The sequence below is a fragment of the Ornithorhynchus anatinus genome, chromosome 2 (assembly GCF_004115215.2).
Source record: "Ornithorhynchus anatinus isolate Pmale09 chromosome 2, mOrnAna1.pri.v4, whole genome shotgun sequence".
NCBI lineage: Eukaryota > Metazoa > Chordata > Mammalia > Monotremata > Ornithorhynchidae > Ornithorhynchus > Ornithorhynchus anatinus.
Genome location: NC_041729.1, coordinates 152,085,626 through 152,108,750, shown reverse-complemented (window position 1 = coordinate 152,108,750; position 23,125 = coordinate 152,085,626). Strand labels below are relative to the sequence as shown.

Genomic DNA, 23,125 nt, shown 5'->3' with positions numbered 1-23,125 from the left:
TTTCCCAAGCGCTTCGTACAGTGCTCTGCATACAGTAAGTGCTCAATAAATGCCATTGATGGACTGATTTCTCCAGCCTTCCCTCTCCAGATACATCAGACCATGACTTCTCCACCATTTTAAAGATAATTTGGCCCCCTTGTCCAATTATGCTAATCACAGAGGTGATCGGGAAACATACTTAACCAACACAAGAAAGTGATCCCTCTGCGTACCGGGGAAGTGTTCACCCCTGGATCGGGCCCCAGAATTTACAGATCAGAATTTTACAGATCAGAAATGCAGTAAGATAGAAGCTTCTCTGTGTGCTCAAAGAAATAAGTGGGCTTTGTGTGACTTTTCTGGGAAATGGGTAAGGCTTTTTATACCTGGCACTGCCTGAAAGTGGCGGGGAAGTAGATACAGCCACAGGCTCCTTCGAGATGCTTCCACCACTGGTAGGTGTGGAGGTGTAGGTAACCCTGTGAAGACGGGAAGCGGCATCAGCCATTCTGGGAAGCTGGGGCTCAGAGCTGCCCTCACTCACATTCCATTGTAACTTTTCTCTTTCTGCTGCTGAACCTCAGTTGCTGCCTGCCAAATCCCAGTTCCCAGCTCTGTGCTCCATGGAATTTTTGCTCTCACCACAGCCATGACTGCCGTAGCCAAGCAGTCTGTCCCATGGATTTCCTGGCAGAGGGTGAGACCAGGCAGCACAATGCAACACTGTCCTACCCGAAGTTGCACGTCAGGCTCATATTTTTTCTGGGAAAAATTCAGTATAACCAGTATTCTTCGACACTGCCATAACCAGATGCCTTGGATACTGTGGAGTACCTCCTTCTCCTTGACTTCAGTGATACAGACTTTTCTTCGTTCTCCTCATCTCTCTTCGGCCGCACTTTCTCAGCTTCTCTCACTGGCTCCTCATCTGCTTCCCATTCCCTAACGGTGGAAGTGCCCCAAGCCTCAGTTCTGGGTCTCCTTCTATTCTCTGTCTACACCAGTGCTTAGAACAATGCTTGGCACATAGTAAGTGCTTATCAAATACCATAATTATTATTATTACCCACTCCCTTGAAGAACTCATTTGCTCCCATGGTTTAAGCTACTGCCTCTGCACAGATTATTCCCAAATCTACCTCTCTTATCCACAATCTTTCTCTTCTCTGCAGTCTCTTAATTTCTCCTGTCCTGAAGGACATCTCTTCTTGAATGTACCGCCAAAACCTTCAATTTAGTATATCCAAAACAGAACTCCGCATCTTCCCTCTTATCTCTCTGATTTTCTTATCACTGTATACAGAACTGTTATCCTCCTTTTCTCAGCTTCTCCACTTCCTAGTGTTCCCTAAATGTTCTTATCGAAATAATCTTTTCAAATGGTGTTCAGAATGCATATCCCATACCTTGAGAAGCTGGCATTACCTAGTGGTTAAAGCACAGGCCTGGGATTCAGAAGGACCTGGGCTCCAATTCCGGCTCTGCCACCCATCTGCTGTATGATCTTGGGCAAGTCACTTAACTTTTGTGTGCCTTAGTTACTTCATCTGTAAAATGGGGATAAAGACTGTGAGCCCTATTTGGAACATGAACTGTGTCCAAGCTGATTACCTTGTATCTACCCCAGCTGTAAGCACAGTTCCTGGAACATAGTAAGCACTTTAACAGACACCATAAAAAGAAAATAACTCCCCTGCTTAAAATCTCCCAAGAGTAATCACTTCTCTCCACATCAGTCCAAGCTTGGACCACTGAAGTTATGTCTCTCAACCAGCTGCCTCTTATTTTACAGTGCCACTCTTCCCTCCTGCTACATCCCAGTTGACACTCTCTGCTCTCCCAAGTTAACCTCTCTGTTAACCTCTCACCTCTTTACTCACTTTACTTGCCCAAGGTCCAACCTACCAAACCATGGCCTTCCAAAATCCAAGCCCTTCTAAAATTATTCCAGTTCCAACTAGTTAATCGATAGAATTTATTGAGAGCTTACTGTGTGCAGAGCACTATGCTAAGCATTTGGGAGAGTACAGTTACTCTTCCCCCCTTCAAAACCTTATTGAAGGCCCATCTCCTCCAAGAGGCCTTCCCAGACTAAACCCCACTTTTCCTAATCTCCCACTCCCTTCTGCATTACCCTGATTTGCTCCCTTTGCTCTTCTCCCCCATCCCGAGCCCCACAGCACTTATGTATAGATCTGTAATTTTAGATATTTATATTGATGTCTGTCTTCCTCCCTCTAGACTGTGAGCCCGTTGTGGGTAGGGAATGTCACTGTTTTTTGTTGTATTTGACTTGTCCAAGCGGTTAGTACAGTGTTCTGCATACAGTAAGTGCTTAATAAATGTGACTGAATGAATGAATCCAGTACAACAGAGTGAGTATACAGGTTCTCTCTCCTCAGCAAGTGTGCTACCTAGAAGGAAGGTAGACATTAATATAAATAAATAATTTACAATATATAATTTTTAGATACAGACATAAGGGCTGTGGGGTTGAAGGTGGATGAATGCCAACAAATGCCCGAAGACCATAGATCCGAATACATAGAAGATGCAGAAGGAGAGGGAGTTGGGGAAAGAAGGGCTTAATAGGCGAAGGCTTCTTGGAGGAGATGTGACCTTAATATGGCTTTGAAGTTGATGATGATAGTACTTATTAAGTGCTTATTATGTGCCAGGCACAGTATTAAGCACTGGGGAGGATGCAAGCATATCAGGTTGGATACAGTCCCTGTCCCATGGGGTACTCACGGTCTCACTCCCCATTTTACAGATGAGGTAACAGAGGCACAGAGAAGTGACCTGCCCAAGGTCACATGGCAGACAAATGGTGGAGCCGGGATTAGAACCCATGACCTTCTGACTCCCAGGCCTATGCTGTGTTTATTATGCCATGCTGTTTGGTGGGGAGAGTGGTGGTCTGGTGTATATAATAATAATGGTACTTGTTAAGCACTTACTCTGTGCCAGCACTGTTCTAAGCACTGGGGTGGATACAAGTTAATCAATTTGGACACAGTCCCTGTCCCACATTGGGCTCATACTCTTAATTCCCATTTTTTACAAATACGGTATTTGAGGCACAGAGAAGCTAAGTGATGTGCCCAAGGTCACACAACAGACAAGTGGAATCGGGATTAGAACCCATGACCTTCTGACTCCCAGGCCCAAGGGAGGGAGTTCCAGGCCAGAGGAAAGATGTAGGGAAGGGCTTAGTGAGATAGACGATTGAGATCAGGGCACAGGGAATAAGCTGATACTAATCTTTACCTTCCCTGGTCATGTCATCCTATCAGCCAACCCTAATATCTCTTTTATATTCAAGCTGAGAAGCAGCGTGGCTTAGTGGAAAGAGCATGGGCTTGGGAGTCAGAGGTCATAGGTTTTAGTTCCGCTTCCACCACTTGTCAGTTGTGGAACTTTGAGCAAGTCACTTAACTTCTCTGTGCCTCAGTGACCTTATCTGTAAAATGACGATTAAGACTGAGCCCCACGTGGAACGACCTAATAACCTTGTATCTACCCCAGTGCTTAGAACAGTGCTTGGCACATAGTAAGAGCTTAATAAAAATACTTCATTATTATTATTAATTTTATACATTCTATTCATTTAATGATTTTGTCATCACCATTTGTACCTGTGTTTTTTACTGTTCTTTTTGTTAATACCTAATTGGAGTCTTCTGTGTGCCTCATGATATTGTAAATGCCTCAAGGACAGGCACCTTGTCCTCTAATTCATTCATTCAATCGTATTTACTGAATGCTTAGTGTGTGCAAAGCACTGGGCTAATCGCTTGGGAGAGTACAATACAATAACAAATGGGTAGAGCTCACAGTCTAGAGGGGGAGACAGACATAAATAAATAAGTTACAGATATATACATATGTGCTGTGGAGATGGGGGGGGATGAATAAAAGGAGCAAGTCAGGGTGACGCAGAAGGGAGTGGTAGAAGAGGAAAGGAGGGCTTAGTCAGGGAAGGCTTCTTGGAGGAGATATTTTTATTATGCTATCATAATACTAGTAATAATAATAGATATTATTATTATGTGCTCTAGTATCTAGTCTTAGTGTTTGATATGCAGTAGAAACTCAGTAAATGATGATGGTGGTAATGATGATCTTCTTTCGGGCACATAATTACATTGTTTTATCATTGCTATTTCCATAGCACTGTCGTCATGGACTCTGTGTAAGCAAAGATATGGAAACCCGTCTCGTCGATGGTCAGTGGGGACCTTGGGGACCTTATAGTTCATGTTCAAGAACGTGTGGAGGTGGAATCAAAAGCACAGCAAGACTCTGTAACCGGCCTGAGTACGTCTTTCTCATTATCATATCACTACATATTAAAGACCCTCTCGGGATCACACCTGGAGAATTTCCAATACTCTACCAGTCTCGCCTACGGGAGGGAGAGTCAAGCGGAGGCCTATCCTTCCGTTCCTAGCTTGGGCAGTGGCTAGCAAGTGGCAGGCAATCTGCTACAAGTCAAAACTCACCTGTGCTGGGCAGCAGAGGCATAGGAGAGAGTCGAGGGTAGAGATTCAAGTTTACTGCACGGAAGGAGGCGATGGTAAACTACTTCCATGTTTTTACCGAGAAAACTCTACAGATCCACTACCAGAACGATTGTAGATGGAGAGCAGGGCATTCTGGGAGAGATGAGTCAGTAGTCTCTGTGGGTCACAAATGTCTTGACAGTATAAGTCGAGAAATATTAAGGTGCTCTCCAGTCACCCCAAGCTAATTGTCCATTTCATTCAGTTTTCAGACTTGTGGTTAGCCCTCAGGTCTCTGTTATTCCCCAAATTTCCTGTTCCTTTAAGGCATATTATGAATTTCAAATTTCAGATGGCACTTAATTATAATCATGGGCTTGATCCTAATCAGAAGACTTTTCCTTTGTTGACATTTTCTAATTTGTTTTGAATTGAGAAATCAATCAATCCATTAATCAACCATATTTATTAAGCACGTACTGTGCACAGAACCCTATGCTAAGCCTTTGGGAGATTACAGTATAACAGAATTGGTAGACATGTTCACTGCCCACAAGTATATTTGGGTAACATTAACAAAAATAATAACTTTAGTATTGACTGTCCCTTTAATCAAACATTTAGTTTAATTGTGATGATAATAATAATTGTTCTCCCTCCCGTTTATATTGTGACTGTGTCTGTCTGATCTGCTTAAATATCCCAACACTTAGTACAGTGCTTAGCCCCCAGCAAGCATTTAACCAGTATCACAATTGTTACTATTATTTGGGGGTTTATTAAGCACTTATTGTATACTGACCAGTGGGGTAAGTACAAGATTATGAGTTTTGTCACAGTCCTTTGCCCTCATGGGTTCACAATCTCTCACATTCCCAATGTTCAGATAAGAAATCTGAGGCCCAAAGGTGTTAAATGACTTGTCCAAGGTCACACAGCAGACCAGTGGTAGAGCTAGGACTCCTTTCCAGGTTTCTTGACTCCTAGTACTCTGCTCTTTCCTGTAGGTGAAGCTGCCTTCCCCAGTAAGAAAAAAAACAAACAAAAGTAAACATTATGTCAGAATACAAGTTCCATCTGTTGTAATGGCTCAGCCTACTACATCAATCAATCGATCCTATTTATTGAATGCTAACTGTATGCAGAACACTGTTCTAAGAACTAAATAACAATAATAATAATAATGATGCTATTTGTTAAGCGCTTACTGTGCGCCAATCACTGTCCTAAGCGCTGGGGTAGATACCAGCTAATCAGGTTGACCCACGTGGGGCTCAACATCTTAATCCCCATTTTACAGATGAGGTAACTGAGACATAGAGAAGTGAAGTGACTTACGAGTAAAGTATAACAGAGTTGGTAGACACATTCCCTGCCCACAGGGAGCTTACACAAGTAGAGCACACCCCTTTTACCTAAAATTCAGGAGTCATCTTCTTGCCAAAATCCATTCTTAGGAAAATTCACACTTTTTAATTCATGTTATCCGATGCTGTGCAGACACACTCAAGTTGTTCCATTGGACACTGCTATCTGTACCCAAATGGACTGAGGTTCACAGATGAGCATTCCCTAATTTCCTAACATTTGTAGCCAAAATGAATAGTAAAGACACAGGTTCTGGCAAAAGCATTTAGCACTTACTACAGGCTATGGATTCTATAATCTTTTCTTGAATTTCTTTTTTAAGAGACATGGTTAAGTGTCCTGCTTCTACAGAACAGTTGAAGACCCTGATCAGAGTTACCGTGTCTTCAAATGACAAGCAGATAGTGCTTTTGTTTCCTTATCTATGAGATGAACTTCAGGTAGAAATATTAATTCAGTGGGCTGGATGAGAACCATAGTTCTTTTTCCGGTACATAAGCTTATTTTTTATGGCATTTGTTAAGCACTTACTGTGGATCAAGCACTGTTCAGAGCACTGAGGTAGTTGAGTCTGTCAGGTTGGACAGAGTCCCCGTCCCACATGGGGCTCACAGTCCAAGTAGAAGGGAGCATAGGCATTGAATTCCCATTTCACAGCTGAGAAAACAAAGGCATAGAGGAGTCAAATGACTTGCTCAAGATCACACAGCGATTTGGGATTATAACCCAGTTCCCCAGGATTTCCAAGCCTGGGGATTGTGTCTTCAGACTTTATTGTACTGAACTTTCCCAAGTGCTTAGTACAGTGCTTTGCACACAATTAGCATTCAATGAATGCCATTTATTGGTTAACTACCTTGCAAATACAGTACAATTCAACCGGGCCATAGCATCCTTACATAGGCTGACAGTTTTGCAGAACCCACAGTTTACTTTGTTATTATTTTACTATGTTTTAGTGTTCTGACTTGCATCATCAAGATCTTCTGTGGCATAAACAAATTAATTCCGTGTGCTTACTAATTTCATACCAAATTAAAGAGAGAAAATGTCATTATGAACTAGCAGTGCTCAATTTGTTGTTACCTGCCTAACTGTTCAGCTGTAACAGATTTGGGTCAGCTTTCGTCGGTTGCCATGGAGTTGTCCAAAGCCCAGCTGAACATTCTAGTTGTCCTTGGGGTACCTTTAAATCTTCCTGAGGTTGGGCAGGAGGACTTTTTGGTATTGCCCAGCTGTCTCAGCAGGTGAACTATTCTTAGCTTTCAGCAGAATGTTACAATGAAAAGGAACATATTTTTATCCCAATTTCACCAGACCTGCAGAACAAAAAATGAGAGCTAATGGAACTGTAGGTTTTCACAGGCTGATGGAAGAAGAAGAGGGTTTCCTCCATTTATGACATAAATATTTTACTATTTTTTTCGTATGAATTTAATTGCTACAAGATGATGCTATTATATGCAATTTGTGCATTATAGTCTCATTAGGTTATAATATATACAACTGTAAAATTATATCTCTTTGCTAATTGCATACTTAAACACTACCTCGGTTTGTATATGTATCCTGTCATAAACCTCTCGGTTCTATCGTGAAATTATAATCAAATTAAGCTCTATCTCTATGGTTTTAATTAATTTAATAGTTGGCAATATGTTTTTTGAATTAACCGACATTGTTTTCCTCTGTTTGGTCATTCAAAAATATCTTTAGTGCCATTTATCTCAGAATGAGAATGCAAATATTGTAGTTGAGGAGAAGGTTTGATCCCTGGATAATAGATCATTTGTGGAGCTCTTATATTAGTCATAGAGATATTAAGGAATCCAAAGGCCAAACTATGTTTCAATTAGTTTCAATGGTTGGTTTTGAGGCAAACCAATGTTGGTAGGAGGAGGGTCAAATTTAGGGGGTCCCCAAGCCATTAAACAATAATAATAATAATAATTATGGTATTTGTTAAGCACTTAACTATGTGCCAGGCACTGTACCAAGTGCTGGGGTGGATAAAAACAGATCGGGTTGGACAGAGTCCCTGTCCCACGTGAGGCTCACATTCTCAATCCCCATTTTATAGATGAGGTAACTGAGGCCCAGGGAAGTTAAGTGACTTTCCCAAAGTCACACAACTGACAAGTGGCAGAGCCCGGATTAGAACCCACGACCTCTGACTCCCAAGTCCGGGGTCTTTCCACTGAGCCACACTGCTTCTTAAATGCACAAGTGAGCTGACTCCAGGGGTTGGGTTTGAGAGAATTATTATAGGGAGAGTGGGTTTCTCCCAGTGCTTGTTCTCTAGTGCGGAGTCTGCTTGTAAATTCTTTCAGTTGTATTTACTGAGCACTTAATATGTGCAGAGCACTGTACTAAGTGCTTGGAAAGTACAATTCAGCAATAAAGAGAGACAATCCATGCCCACACCGGGCTCTCAGTCTAGAAAATCACCTGGGATCGAAACCTCTCCAGTTATTCCTCTAATCATATCTATTGAACGCTTACTGTGTGCAGAGCACTGTACTAAGCACTTTGGGGAACAATAGACACATTCCCTGCCCACCACAAGCTTACAATAAATTACCCTTTCCTTTGGGAAGAGAAGAACGCTAAAGCAGGATCCTACCTTGGGTGTTAATAGAACGTATTCCTTCTACTGTGTAAGTCGAATAAAATATGCTTTAGAGAGACATGCCAACGATAGCCCAGGGATTCCAACAAGGTAGTGAAGACTTTTCCAGAAGGATCTCGTGCACTGCATTTAGAAAAGTGGTACAGGTTTAGAAGTAATGGCAGAAGTATAATAACTGATGTGCTTTAAAATGTAATGAATTTGACTAGGCCAAGAAACGGAGGAAAGTTCTGTGTGGGCCGCAGGATGAAATTTCGATCATGTAACACTGATTCATGTCCAAAAGGCACACAAGATTTTCGTGAGGAGCAGTGCTCTAGTTTTGACGGTAAACATTTCAACATCAACGGTCTTTCACCTAATGTGAGATGGCTTCCAAAATACAGTGGCAGTAAGTAACTGGACTTTATTCCATGGGTATTTGGAATTCTCTTTAAAAGAAATTGTTATCCGGATATTATAGGAGGCAAAAATCAAGTCGTGTTTCTTTGCAGTCGCCATGAAGGATCGCTGTAAACTCTTTTGCCGGGTTGCTGGGACTACCTACTACTACCAGTTGAGGGACAGGGTTGCCGATGGTACACCTTGTGGAACCGAAACCAATGATCTATGCGTTCAAGGCTTGTGCAGGGTAATTAATTATATTTTAATTTGAATCCTAACTGGGAGTCTGATGTATATTTTTTTTCCAGGGAAATGGCATTGAATTGCAAATTAAGCAAATTTTGTCAGGAATGATAATTCATGTTATTATAGACAGTAGGTTTGGTGATTCAGAGAGCTCTTTGTATTAATAATGGTAGTATTTGGTAAGCACTTACTATGTGCAAAGCGCCTTTCTAAGCGCTGGGGGTGATACATGGTGATCAGGTTGTCCCATGTGGGGCTCACAGTTTTAATCCCCATTTTACAGATGTGGTAACCGAGGCACAGAGAAGCTAAGTGACTTGCCCTAAGTCACACAGCTGGCAAGTGGTGGAACCAGGATTAGAACCTATGACCTCTAACTCCCAAGCCCAGGCTCTTTCCACTGAGCCACGCTGCTTCTCTTTGTACAGAAGAGCAGCCTGGCCTAGTGGAAAGAGCATGGGTCTGGGAGTCAAAGAACCTGGGTTCTAATCCCAGCTCTGCCACTTGCCTGCTTTGTGACCTTGGGTAAGTCACTTGTCTGTGCCTCAGTTCCCCATGTGCAAAATGGGGATTCAACACCCTTTCTCCCCCGTACTTAGACTGTAAACCCTAGGTGGGAGTCGGACTTCTTGTACCCAACCAACCGCTTAGTACGGTGCTTTGCACATAGTAAGCGCTTAATGAATACTTCAGTTATGATTATAATGATGGCATTTGTTAAGTGCTTATTATGTGCCAAGCACTGTTCTAAATGCTGGGGGAGGGGAAACAAGGTAATCAGGTTGTCCCACGTGGGGCTCACAGTCTTAATCCCCATTTTACAGATGACATAACTGAGGCACAGAGAAGTTAAAGTGACTTGCCCAAAGTCAAACAGCTGACAAGTGGCAGAGCCGGGATTAGAACCCGTGACCTCTGACTCCCAAGCCCGTGCTCTTTCCCCTGAGCCACGGTGCTTCAATTATTATTGTTTACTACACTGTTTGAATGCTAAATTTAATTCTTTGCCTCCATGAAGTTGGGAAATGAGCAGGGATATGAGAGATAGAGAACTCAACTATGAAGGGTGGTTAACCTTAGAGTTGTTAATTTTTCCATGCCACCAGACTAACTATTAAATGGACCGAAGCTGTAATTACTAAATGATATCCCTATAATATTCTTTGCATCCACACCTCTCTGTCTGAGGTGAGAGTTCCATAACAAATCAGTGTAACATAATTGGAAATCTCCTCAAGAGTGATGTGTTAGCAAAAACCCAGGCAGGAATCCTGGTATATTGGAAAGGTATTTGTCAAGCAAGAGGAAAGAAGTTGGGAACAGCTGAAGAAGCAGAAGGAAAAAAGGAAGGTAATAATAATAATAATACTTACAGTATTTGTTAAGTGCATCCTATGTGCAAGGCACTGTACTAAGTGATGGGGCAAATACAAGCACATCCAGTTGGACACAGTCCCTATCCCACGTGGGGCTCACAGTCTTAATCCCCATTTTACAGATGGGGTAATTGAGACACAGAGAAGTGAAGTGACTTGCCCTAGGTCACACAGCAGACAAGTGGTGGAGCTGGAATTAGAACCCATGACCTTCTGACTCCCAGGCCCTTGCTCTAGCCACTAGGCAGAGTTGCTTTTAGTGGCCTCAGTATCAACAGGGTTGCAGGAATTGCTCCCCTCTCCCTACAGCTCCCCTTCCTCCCCCCCAAAAATGCCAGCTCATACCTACTGCCTCATACAAACCTCAGTAAATCACCAATCTCCCTGGATTTGTGCTAGTGAAGTCTTATAATTTGGTACTTTCCAAGTTACAGTCTGTCGTCATGATGAGTGGATGTGGTACAGTGATATATAATGCATTTGTCTATAGAACAAAGAGTCTTGGACCAAATCAAGTTGGCAGTGAAAATTATTTTGATGATTCAAATATTGTCCTGTGCTTCTTAGGCTAGATGAGCCATTCTGTGTTGCCCCAGGAAGTTACGATTTCTAAGAATTTATCCTCAGTTACCGTTTCAAAATACACTGAAAGTTCTCCATTAACACAAAAAGAATGGAGTATTCTTATCTGTAAAATTTCATTTGCCAAAGTCATGTTATTGGCTGAACTTGATATTGTGTTTCTAGAATTTGGTATCGAACTGCTAATTTACCAGCTCTGTTATATAGTACTTCCCCAAGTGTTTAGTAGAGTGGTCAACACACTGTATGCACTCAATAAATGCCATTGATTGATTGATTAAAGAATATTCATTATGTCCCTTATATTTATGTAGCAAGCTGGCTGTGATCATGTATTGAATTCCAAGGCAAAGAGAGATAAGTGTGGAGTGTGTGGAGGTGATAATTCTTCGTGTAAGACAATGGCAGGCACTTTCAACAGCGCTCAGTATGGTAAGTAGAGGGATTTTAAAGAATCACATTCTGCTCTTTCAGTTTCATTCGGTAACTTCATTGCAGATTTCTTGTGACGATAAAGTGCAAGAAAATGGTATTCTTCAAAAAGCTATACTACTAGATCCTGCAGATAATGTTATCGTTTGTACCTGAGCAAATTTCATGGTTTTGGGCTTAAATTATTGTCTTCCCTTCGAGATTAGTTGCATTGACTTTAAAAATCCTCCGTCTCTAATTGAAATTGGAAGACTGTTAAAGGCTCAAGTGAGGGAATATCCCATCGTGAATGAAGACCCAGTCATTAAGAGACAGAGACGGAAAATCTGTGTGCAGGAGTCGATTTTGGTGTTTGTGTTGTGTGAAGGGCCACTCATATACCGTTGTCCCTGCGCACGATGGCACACAATTTCTGTGGGTGCAGAAAACTCAGTAGACCAGAAAGGCTTCAGCCTGTTGTGCAGCTCACAAAGTGAGAAGCAGTGTGGCTCAGTGGAAAGAACCCGGGTTTGGGAGTCAGCGGTCATGGGTTCTAATCCCCACTCCGCCATTTGTCAGCTCTGTGACTTTAGGCAAGTCACTTCACTTCTCTGGGCTTCACTTACCTCATCTGTAAAATGGGGATTAAGGCTGCGAGTCCCACGTGGGACAACTTGATTACTTTGTATCTCCCTCCGCTCCCCCGCACTTAGAACAGTGCTTGGCACATAGTAAGCACTTAACAAATGCCATCATTATCATTATTATTATTATTTAAGTGCCCACAACCTTGTGTCAATTTGCTGCCACAAACCAGCATTGGTCATTGCGTGACGCCAGCCTCCTTCGGCACACAAGATATGGGTCATTCATTTATTCAATAGTATTTATTGAGAGCTTACTATGTGCAGAGCACTGTACTAAGCGCTTGGAAAGTACAAATCGGCAACAGAGAGAGACAGTCCCTGCCCTTTGACGGGCTTACAGTCTAATCGGGGGAGACAGACAAAAACAATAGCAATAAATAGAATCAAGGAGATGAACATCTCATTAAAACAATAGCAAATAAATAGAATCATAGTGATGTACATCTCATTAACAAAATAAATATCCTCTTATACAAGTATCCTCGAACACATCTCATTAACAAAATAAATATCCTTTTATATAAGTATCCTCTAACACAGCCAGCTCAGGAACTGCAGGTACAATGACAGGTCTGAGATGTCCATTCGAGAGAGAGAGACACACACACACACACACACACACACACGTGAATGTTAATACACAAGCACATGCTCTCTCTCTCTTGCTCCACCCCGTCACTCGGCCATCACCTGGAGATTCACGCAAGTCCTCGATAGTGATATTTCAGTTCCCAAGTCCAGCAAATTATAGCCATTAATGCAGGGTTGTTCTGCCTCGGCTCTCCCCTCTCAAAGAGGACTTGGTATTTCTAGTTGCACAGAATAGCAGGGTGGGAACTCTGGGGCAGAGTGTGGAGTTATACAAATAGGCAGCTTTTAACCTGAAATCCAATCATTAAAATTGATTCATTGACCAAGCGCAGTCTTTCGTTCATCCGGCAGCAGAAGCAACATGGATTAGTGGATAGAACATGGGCCTGGGAGTCAGAAGGACCCAGGTTCTAATCCCAGCTCTGTCATAGATCTGCCGTGTGACTTGGACAAATCACTTCATTTCTCTGTGCCTCAGTTACCTCATCTGTAAAATGGGGATTAAGAGTGGGAGGGACTGAGTCCAACCTGATGAATTTGTATCAAGCCCAGCACTTAGAACAATCCTTTCATTCATTCGAGAAGCAGCATGGCTCAGTGGGAAGAGCACGGGCTTGGGCGACAGAGGTCGTGGGTCTAATCCCGACTCCACCACTTGTCAGTTGTGTGACTTTGGGCAAGTCACTTAAATTCTCTGTGCCTCAGTTAACTTCGTCTGTAAAATGGGGATTAAGACTGTGAGCCCCACGTGGGGACAACTTGATGACTTTGAATCTACCTCAGCAATTAGACCAGTTCTTGGCACATAGTAAGCGCTTAACAAATACTATTATTATTATTATTATTATTATTATTATTCATTTGACTCATTCAATCGTATTCATTGAGTGCTTACTGGGTGAAGAGCACAGTACTAAATGCTTGGGAGAGCACGGTATATCAATCAACAGACACAATCCCTGCCTGCAATAAGCTTCCCTTTGAAAGTGCCATAATTATTATTAATCAAAACTCCACTCAAAGAGTTGCCAAATTGATAAGGGCTAGGGTTTGGATTTGAACACAGTCTATGGTTAAGAATTAGAATTAAGGTTCAGGCCAGACATTATAGTTAGGGTAAAGGATGTGTGACCCCTCTGAGTCGCACCTGGAGAGTTTCCGGTAATCTACCAGTCTTGACTACCGGAGGGAGAGTCAAGCAGAGGCCTTCCCCGTTCCGTTCCTAGCTCCCTCCCAAGTTAGGAACGGAATGGACAGGCCTCTGCTTGACTCTGTCTCCTGTAGTCGAGACTGGTAGACTACTGGAAACTCTCCAGGTGCAACCCTGAGAGGTTACCCTATTTAATTAGCAAAGTAAATGGGAAGGCACATTTGTCTTCCAAGAAGCCTTCCCTGACTAAGCCTTCACTTCTTTTTCCACTCCCTTCTGCGTTGCCCTGACTTTCTCCACCATCCCCATCCCCAGCCCCCAACACATATTCCTAGTTTATTTACATTGATGTGTGTCCCCCCCTTCTAGACCGCAAGCTTGTTATGGGTTGGGAATGTGTCTAAATATGGTTCTGTTGCACTCTCCCAAGTGCCTAGTACAGTGTCCTGCAAACCGCAACTGCTCAATAAATACGTTGGATTGATTCGGATCGGAGCCGATCATCCGAAAATTGGAATTTTAGTGTGCTCTTCTGAGGCCCAACAACATGTAACAAATTTGACTACTTTTTGCTTCACTTAACAGATAATGTCCCTACTATAAAAGTGACCTGCAAGAGATGTTAGGAAGAGATCTTACCGATTCTCAGCTTGTTATGGGCAAGGAATGTGTCGGCTAATTCTGTTGTTTTGCTCTCTCCGGGCACTTAGTAAAGTGCTCTGCACTTAGTAAGGACTCAATAAATACCCTTGATTGATTATTCCATATAGAGCTGCTGCAGCTAAATCGATAATCCATAAATACTATTGAATGAATGAGTGAATATCTCAGCCCAAGTGTAAATCTCAGATTGCGGAGTGTGGGAGAATTTAAAGCCTATGCTGCCACCTTGTGGGAATCCAGTGTCCCTACTGTTACATATAGCACACTTTGAAATCAAAACTTAATAATAATTAATAATAATAATAATAATAATAATGTTGGTGTTTGTTAAGCACTTGCTATGTGCAGAGCACTGTTCTAAGCGCTGGTAGATCCAGGGTAATCAGGTTGTCCCATGTGAGGCTCACAGTCTTCATCCCCCTTTTAAAGATGAGGGAACTGAGGCCCAGAGAAGTGAAATGACTTGCCCACAGTTACACAGCTGACAAGTGGCAGAGCCGGGATTCGAACCTATGACCTCTGACTCCCCAGCCTGGGCTCTTTCCACTGAGCCACGCTGCTTATTTTTATGATATTTGTTAAGCACTTAATGTGTGCCAGGCACTGTACTAATGCTCTCTGCACATAGTAAGCGCTTAATAAATACCAATATTATTATTATTATTACTAAGTACTAGGGTGGATATAAGCTTATCAGGTTGGACACAGTCCCTGTCCAGCATAGGGCTCACGGTCTTAATCCCCATTTTTCAGATGAATGACTGAGGCACCGAGAAGTGAAGTGACTTGCCCAAGGCCCCACAGCAGACAAGGGGCGGAAGCTGGGATTAGAACCCATGACCTTCTTACTCCCAGGCCCGTGCTCTATCCAATAGGCAATTCTCATGTTGATTTTGTAGACCTCATCCTATTACATTATTTCATTTTGAGTGTTATATATGGACTAAATATTTTGGTAAAACACATTGCTTAACAAAGATAATGAGGCTGCCCCATAGACTGAAGCTCATTATGGTCAGGGAACAGGTCTCCTAATTCTGTTGTACTCTCCCAAGCGCTTAGTACAGTGCTTAGTATGCTTAGAGAAGCAGCATGGTGTAGTGGATGGAGCCCGGGCCTGGGAGTCAGAAGGTCATGGGTTCTAATCACAGCTCCACCACTTGTCTGCCGAGAGACCTTGGGGAAGTCACTTAGAAACTTAGAACAGTGCTTGATGCATAGTAAGCGCTTAACAAATATCATTATTATTATTATTAACTTCTTTGTGCCTCAGTTACCTCATTTGTAAAAAATGGGGACAGAGACTGCAACCTGGTTAACTTGTAACTGCCCCAGCACTTAGAACAGTGTTTGGCACATAGTAAGCACTTAACAAGTACTATTATCATTATTACAGTGCTCAGCACATAGTAAGTGCTCAATACAATTGATTGATTAAATAGTCTAATTAGCATAATGCAACAGTGATCCATTAATTTTACACTAACTTGTCAGGGAGGCCCCAAATTCCTAATAAAGCCACTACAGTAGTTATATTTTAGTAGTATATAGTAGTTATATAGTCACATAAGCACATATACCATGACGTAAAGGGAGAGGTAGTAAGAAGCCCGATATCTGGAACAATGAAATTTTCCCAAGTTCATATTAAGAGGCTTTCCTCGATATCTAAATATTTGAACAATCATACAGTTGACTTAAGTGGAAGGGCTTAATTTCTTGCTTCATTTAATCCTCATTTTCAAAAGTGCTGTTATTTTCTAAATTTTGAAAAATTAATGAAATTGTGATAATGGTAACATGTAAGGGGAAAAGGTATTTTGGGGAGGAAAATAAGCTTATCCTGCTATGTAAAATAATCTGTTTTGGGGGGAGTAATTACATTTATTTTAAGTTCATTAAAAAAGTATAGAATGTAATTTGCATTCATTCATATTCCAGGTTATAATATTGTAATAAAAATTCCCAGAGGAGCAACAAATGTTGACATTCAGCAGCACAGCTATTCAGGAAAACCAGAAGATGACAATTATCTTGGTAAACAATTGTAGTCAACAACAGCTGATATATGGTTCATATATTATTTCATGAGAGTGCCGTGATGAATTATGAGAAATCTAAGAAAGCTTCTTGAGCAGACGTAATTTTTTTTTCACTGAGCTTGTAATTTGGTGTCCAGCACAAGAGTTTTACCCCAGCCAGAAGTACAGTTTCCTCTTTAATTTATTGGAACTCTGAAGCTCTATTTATTGAGTGCTACTGTGTGCAGAGCACTGTGTTAAGCACTTGGGAGAATACAGTAGAAGAGAAGTAGTATGGCCTAGTGGAAAGAACATATGCTTAGGAGTCAGAGGACTTGGGTTCTGATACTGACTCCACTACTTGCTTGCTGTTTGACCTGGGGCAAATCTGTGCCTCAGTTCCCTTATTTGTAAAATGGGGACCCCTTCTCTCCCTTACTTAGATCGTGGGCTCCGTGTGGGACAGGAACTGGGTCCAACTTGTTTCTTGTGTCTACCCAACACTTCAATACAGTGCTTGGTACATAGTAGGCACTTAATAAATTCCTTATTATTATTATTAGACATGCTTACTACCTCAAGGAGCTTACAATTTATATTGCAAAAATATTCAGAAGCTTTATTATATATTATTGTATGTGTGTAGGAGTCTGTATAAGTATGTCTGATTTTAGGTTGACTTTTTAATGTGGAAATATTTGGGAGAATAGGAAGAGGATGTATTATTATTATTACCATTATTATGGAAACAATATGGTCTAATGGAAAGAGCATGGGACTGGGAGCCAGGGACCTGGGTTCGAGACGCAGCATGGCTTAGTGGCAAGAGCCCGGGTTTAGGAATCGGAGGTCACTGGTTCTAATCCCGGCTCCGCCGCCTGTCAGCTGTGTGACTTTGGGCGAGTCGCTTAACTTCTCAGTGCCTCAGTGACCCCATCTGTAAAATGGGGATTAAGACCGTGAGCCTCACAGGTGACAACCTAATTACCTTGTATCTCCCCCAGCGCTTAGAAAGGTGCTCGGCACATAGTCAGCGCTTAACAAATATCAACATTTTTATTATTATTATTCTAATTCTGCCTCTGCCACTGGCTTGTTGTGTAACTTGGGAACAGTCCCTTGACTTTCCTGTGACTCCGTTTTTGCATCTTTAAAATAAGAAATGGTCGTTTCTGCCTTGCTCTCGGAGTGTGAGCCCCCTCCCCTGTGGGACCGGGATTGTGTTTCATCCGATTGTAGCCTATCTACTCCTGTGCTTAGTAGAGAAGCAGCGTGGCTCAGTGGAAAGAGCACGGGCTTTGGAGTCAGAGGTCATGGGTTTGAATCCCGGCTCGGCCACTTGTCAGCTGTGTGACTTTGGGCAAGTCACTTCACTTCTCTGTGCCTCAGTTCCCTCATCTGTAAAATGGGGATGAAGACTGTGAGCCCCACGTGGGACAACCGGGATTCCCCTGTGTCTACCCCAGCGCTTAGAACAGTGCTGGGCACATAGCAAGTGCTTAACAAATACCAACATTATTATTATTATTATTACAGTGCCTAGCACATTATAAACTCTTAGAGATGCAGCGTGATGCAGTGGATAGAGCACGGGCCTGGGAGTCAGAAGGCCGTGGGTAATCCTGGCTCTGCCACTTGTCTGCCGTGTGACCTTGGGGAAGTCACTTCACTTCTGTGTTCCTCTGTTACCTCATCTGTAAAATGGGGGTTGAGATTGTGAGCCCCATGTGGAACAGAGACTGTGTCCAAACTGCTTTGTTTGTATCCAACCTAGCGCTTAGTACAGTGCCTGTCACATAGTAAGTGCTTAACAAATACCATTATTAATACTTACACCCCAATATTTACTGCAATATTTACTGCACAGTAAATATTATTTATTGCAATATTTACTGCACAGTTCTGGACATGACCTTTTGGAGGCTAAGTTTCTTATTCAAAGAAGGAAAATGTCCCTTTTCAACTCTATCAGGGACGCCCACAGGACTGAAAAGGGAGGATCTCATTCATTCATTCATTTGATCGCATTTACGGAGCGCTTACTGTGTGTAAAGCACCGTACTAAGCGCTTGAGAGAGTATAATAGAACAATCAGCAGACATTTTCTACCCACATTGAGCTCACAGTCTAGAGGGTTCTAGAGGGATCTCCCTACTCCATCTTTTCCATAAACCCTGCCCGAAGTCAAGCTCAGGTTTGGTTGTTACATGGTTCCAGGGAGCAACCAGAAGCCCTCCCTCCCTATAAAGGTTAAATGGGAAAATAAAAAGAGAGGAGAGCAGAAAGGTCAAAATGGTGACCCTAGGGAGTGGAAGGAGAGAGAGAGCACTCATAGTCTTTGAGTCCAGTCTGACTTTGGCCACCTCTGTAGCCATCCAGAAATGAACCCCAGTGATGCTCTTGTGCAGAGGTGAGGAAGAGCGGTTCTGAATAGGCACATAGTAAGAAGAGGCTTCCGTCCCTTCTCTTTCCTGTTGTGGCCTTGTGGAAAGGGCAGGGGGATTGGGATTTTCAGTCACTTGGCTTCTCTGTGCCTCTGTTTTGTTTTTTTTAAATGATATTTATTAAGTGTTTATTCTGTACCAGGCACTTTATAAGCACTGGATGGATATAATAATGGTGGTATTTGTTAAGTGTTTACTATGTGCAAAGCACTGTTCTAAACACTGGGGGGATACAGGGTGATCAGATTGCCCCACGTGGGGCTCACAGTTTTAATCCCCATTTTACAGATGAGGTATCTGTGGCACAGAGAAGTTAAGTGACTTGCCCAAAGTCACACAGCTAGCAAGCGGCAGAGCTGGGATTTGAACCCATGACCTCTGACTCCCATGCCCAGGCTCTTTCCACTGAGCACGCGCTAATCAGGTTGGACATAGACTGTGTCCTGCATGGGGCTCACAGTCTTAATCCCCATTTTACAGATGAGGGAATTGAGGCATAAAGAAATTAGGTGACTTGCCCAAGGTCACAGAGCAGGCAAGTGGTGGAGCCGGAATTAGAACCCAGATCTTTCTGACTCCCAGGCCTCTGGTCTATCCACTAGGCCATGCGGCTTCCCTCTGTATCATCATTTGTAACGTGGATAAAATATCCATTCTCCGTCCCTCTTAAATTGTGGGACAGACAGTGCCTGTTCTGATTTAATCTTGCACCTACCCCAGTGCATGGTAGATATTAAGTAATTAACAAGTACCGTCATTATTATCATTGTCCATATTGATTAGGTGGACTATTGCGTACTTACTGATAGTGGAACTATGCAGTAAAGGTTAAATAATCTAACCTTAGCTAATGTTACATGACCAATTTTGGGTTTTTTTGCATTGTGATAGCACTGTCTGACACACAAGGACATTTTATTCTAAATGGGAATTACGTTGTAAGCATGTCTAAGAAGGAAATCAATGTTCAAGGAGCCATTTTTGAGTACAGTGGATCAAACAACTCCATAGAGAGAATCAATTGCACTGATCGACTTGAAGAAGAAGTTGTTTTACAGGTAAGTTCTTAGTATCTAAATTTCTGATTTTTAATAAAATTCAAGATTTTTGTGTCAAGTTTATGATTGAGGCCAAAAAGGTAATGCTGATTGGGTAACTTATGTGGTGCAAATAAATTCAACAGTAAACAACTTAATGTTTTTTGGGTTTTTTTTCTCTGAAGGTGTTGTGTGTGGGAAATTTATACAATCCCGACGTGCGCTACTCCTTTAGCATCCCAGTGGAAGAAAGAAATGACTTGTTTATCTGGGACCCCTATGGTCCATGGCAAGATTGCAGCAAAATGTGCCAAGGTACACTTGATGCCCCCAATAAAGGAAAAAAGAAAGAAATCAGGGTATTAATTGATAAGTGTATTCTTTGCCTAACATAGTTTCTTTCATTTTATGAAATGATTTTGCTTTTTTCAAGGCCTTGTCTATAAAATAGAACCAGGGAGCAAAAAATCAAGATAGTTCAAGCACAAAAAGTATCTTTTTGCCCACATTCACCAGATCTGTGGTGTAGATAATCCTGAGTTAATAGAATGTCAGTTAAACTTTTGCTTAATTTTTGCTGGGTGGAATTGTTGTAAAGACAGGGCCTCGAAACTTGGAGGAAAAGCCCAGGAATCTTTGTGGTTTCTAGAAGTGGGGGCCTCCCAAACAATGAAAATATAAACTTACAGATAGATATCCTTGTTTATTTTGTTTCCCAACCTGGGTTTTTCCTTTTCATTCCTCCTTTTTCTTATGAGACACAGCATTGCCAAGTGGAAAGCACATGGGGCTGGGCGTCAGGAGACACTACCTCATCCTTGCTGTGTCATTTACCTGCTGTGTGACCTGAGCAAGTCTCTCAACTTTGCTATGCCTCCTTTTCCTCACCCGTAAAATGGTACTTATTAAGCGCTTACAATGTGACAGCACTTTCTAAACGCTGGAATAGATACAAGTTAGCTTGGACACAGTCCCTGCCCCACATGGGACTCATACTCTTAGTCCCTGTTTTACAGATGAGATAACTGAGGCCCAGAGAAGTTAAGTCACTTCCGCAGGGTCACACAGCAGACAAATGGCAGAGGCGGGATTAGAATGCAGTCCTAATCCCTATTTTACAGATGAGGTAACTGAGGCACAGAGAAGTTAAGCGACTTGCCAACTCCCTCCCCATCTTTCCCTGGACTGGCCAACAGGGCAACCAGTCAAACACTAGTATCTATTGAATGCTTTCTGTGTGCAGAGCACTTTATTAAGTGACTGGGAGAGTAGCATACAATAAATTTGGTAGGCAAACTCCCCACCCATAAGGAGGGGAAGCACTGTTCCTAGTGGATAGAGCACGGGCCAGATAGAGCAAGGTCAGAAAGACCTTGGTTCTAGTCCCAGCTCTACCCCTCGTCTGCTGTGGGGCCTTGGGGAAGTCGCTTCACTTTTCTGTGCCTCAGTTATCTCATCTATAAAATAAGGGTTAAGACTTAGAGCCCTGTGTGGGACGGGGACTGTGTCCAACCTAATTAGCTTGGATCTACCCCAGAGCCTAATATAGTGCGTGGCATAAAGTAAGCACTTAACAAACGTCATAGGGGAAGAAAGAGCTTACAAACTACTGTGGAGACAGAGACTAAAAGAAATTATGAGTAGGGGAAGCTACAGAGTATACCAGTTATCTATATATCTATGTTTTGTGGGAGTTGGGGTGGGAGGGAGTATCAAAGTTGTTGAGGGGTAATGGATTTAAGTGCATTCTTTCCTTTTCTTCATCCGGGGAAGTTGAGATTTACCTGGGCCTCTCAACAAGTATTCCTAACTTTGTTCATTTTAATCCCTTTTGGTCAAGGTCTTCGAAGAAGAAAGATTTCCTGCATCCGTAAAAGTGATCGGTTGGTAGTTTCTGACCAACGATGTGAGCATATGCCTCCTTCGTCGGTAGTGACCGAAAGGTGCAATACAGACTGTGAACTAAGGTAATGGGAAAAGAATGCCAAAGGCAATGAATAATATAGGCCTATTTTTCTCATTTTAAAAACAATATTGTTTAGACAGGTCAAATTGCTTTATAGTAAGGATTTTCGGCTTGATTGTTTATAATGATAACCTTATATCCAACTCTTTGACTTAGTATTCTCAAAAATAAAATTACTGGGGTTTAATCACTCAAAATGCTTTCATTTTATGCGGGAAAAGAGGAAACTTACTTTTGTGTAATTTCTATGCAAACCATCAGAATCCTGAATTGTTTTCCATGAAGAAATGATCTGATCATACAAGGATACATGATTCTCCTATAACAAAGAGCTTACATCCCCCGCAAACCCCACTTTAAGGAAATTTGTGCCTCAAATGGTCTTGTGTGCATGGATGCAGTCATTTTATCTGACATTGTAATTGTGTTCTATCCAGATAAAGCTGCATCGTCAGAACAACATTCTCTAATTCCCGCCCAGCATTCGATCCCAAAAGCATAGTGTAGGCATGCATAGTGGAAGTTCGATCGATCAATCATTTATCGAGTGCTTACTGAGTGTGAAACATTCAACTCTTACATTACCATAGAAGTACACACTAACCAGGCCTTCAAGAAGCTTTTTTCCCATTCTTCCTTCTCCTCCTCCTATTCCTCGTCTTCATTACTACATAATAAAATAATGCTTTGTTGCCAATTCCCCCCATTACGCCCTTGTGTCTACCAACTCTACTGTATTGTAATTTCCCAAATGTTTAGTGTAGTGCCCTGCACACAGAAAGCGCTCAATAAATACCACCGATACGCACGTGGCAATTCCTAATTTTCCCTCGATAGCATTTACTCGATGTCAGAGATGAACCACACCCATAGTTTTATATAACAGTTTGTGTTTTCAGGTGGCATGTCATTGGCAAAAGTGACTGTACATCACAGTGTGGCCCAGGGCACCGGTCAATAGATGTCCAATGCTTGAAGTATTCTGTTAATAAAGGACACAGCATCCCAGTAGAGGATAAATACTGTGGCGATCAACATAAGCCTCCACTGAGAGAACTCTGCCATGGTGACTGTCTCTTAAAAAGCTGGCATTACACAGAATGGTCACAGGTACACCTCTGAA

General features: G+C 42.2%; 1 protein-coding gene across 1 annotated transcript in view; it reads left to right on the top strand.

Moving 5' to 3' along the window:
* Positions 1-23,125, top strand: part of ADAMTS20 (ADAM metallopeptidase with thrombospondin type 1 motif 20) — a 198,095-nt gene that overhangs the window by 108,079 nt on the left and 66,891 nt on the right. Inside the window, exons 14-22 of the mRNA XM_039914736.1 lie at positions 4,157-4,302; positions 8,694-8,875; positions 8,979-9,115; positions 11,387-11,504; positions 16,476-16,571; positions 19,891-20,057; positions 20,222-20,351; positions 21,877-22,003; positions 22,902-23,112. Of these exons, the coding sequence (XP_039770670.1) occupies positions 4,157-4,302; positions 8,694-8,875; positions 8,979-9,115; positions 11,387-11,504; positions 16,476-16,571; positions 19,891-20,057; positions 20,222-20,351; positions 21,877-22,003; positions 22,902-23,112 (1,314 nt within the window). The remainder of the gene's footprint in view (positions 1-4,156; positions 4,303-8,693; positions 8,876-8,978; positions 9,116-11,386; positions 11,505-16,475; positions 16,572-19,890; positions 20,058-20,221; positions 20,352-21,876; positions 22,004-22,901; positions 23,113-23,125) is intronic.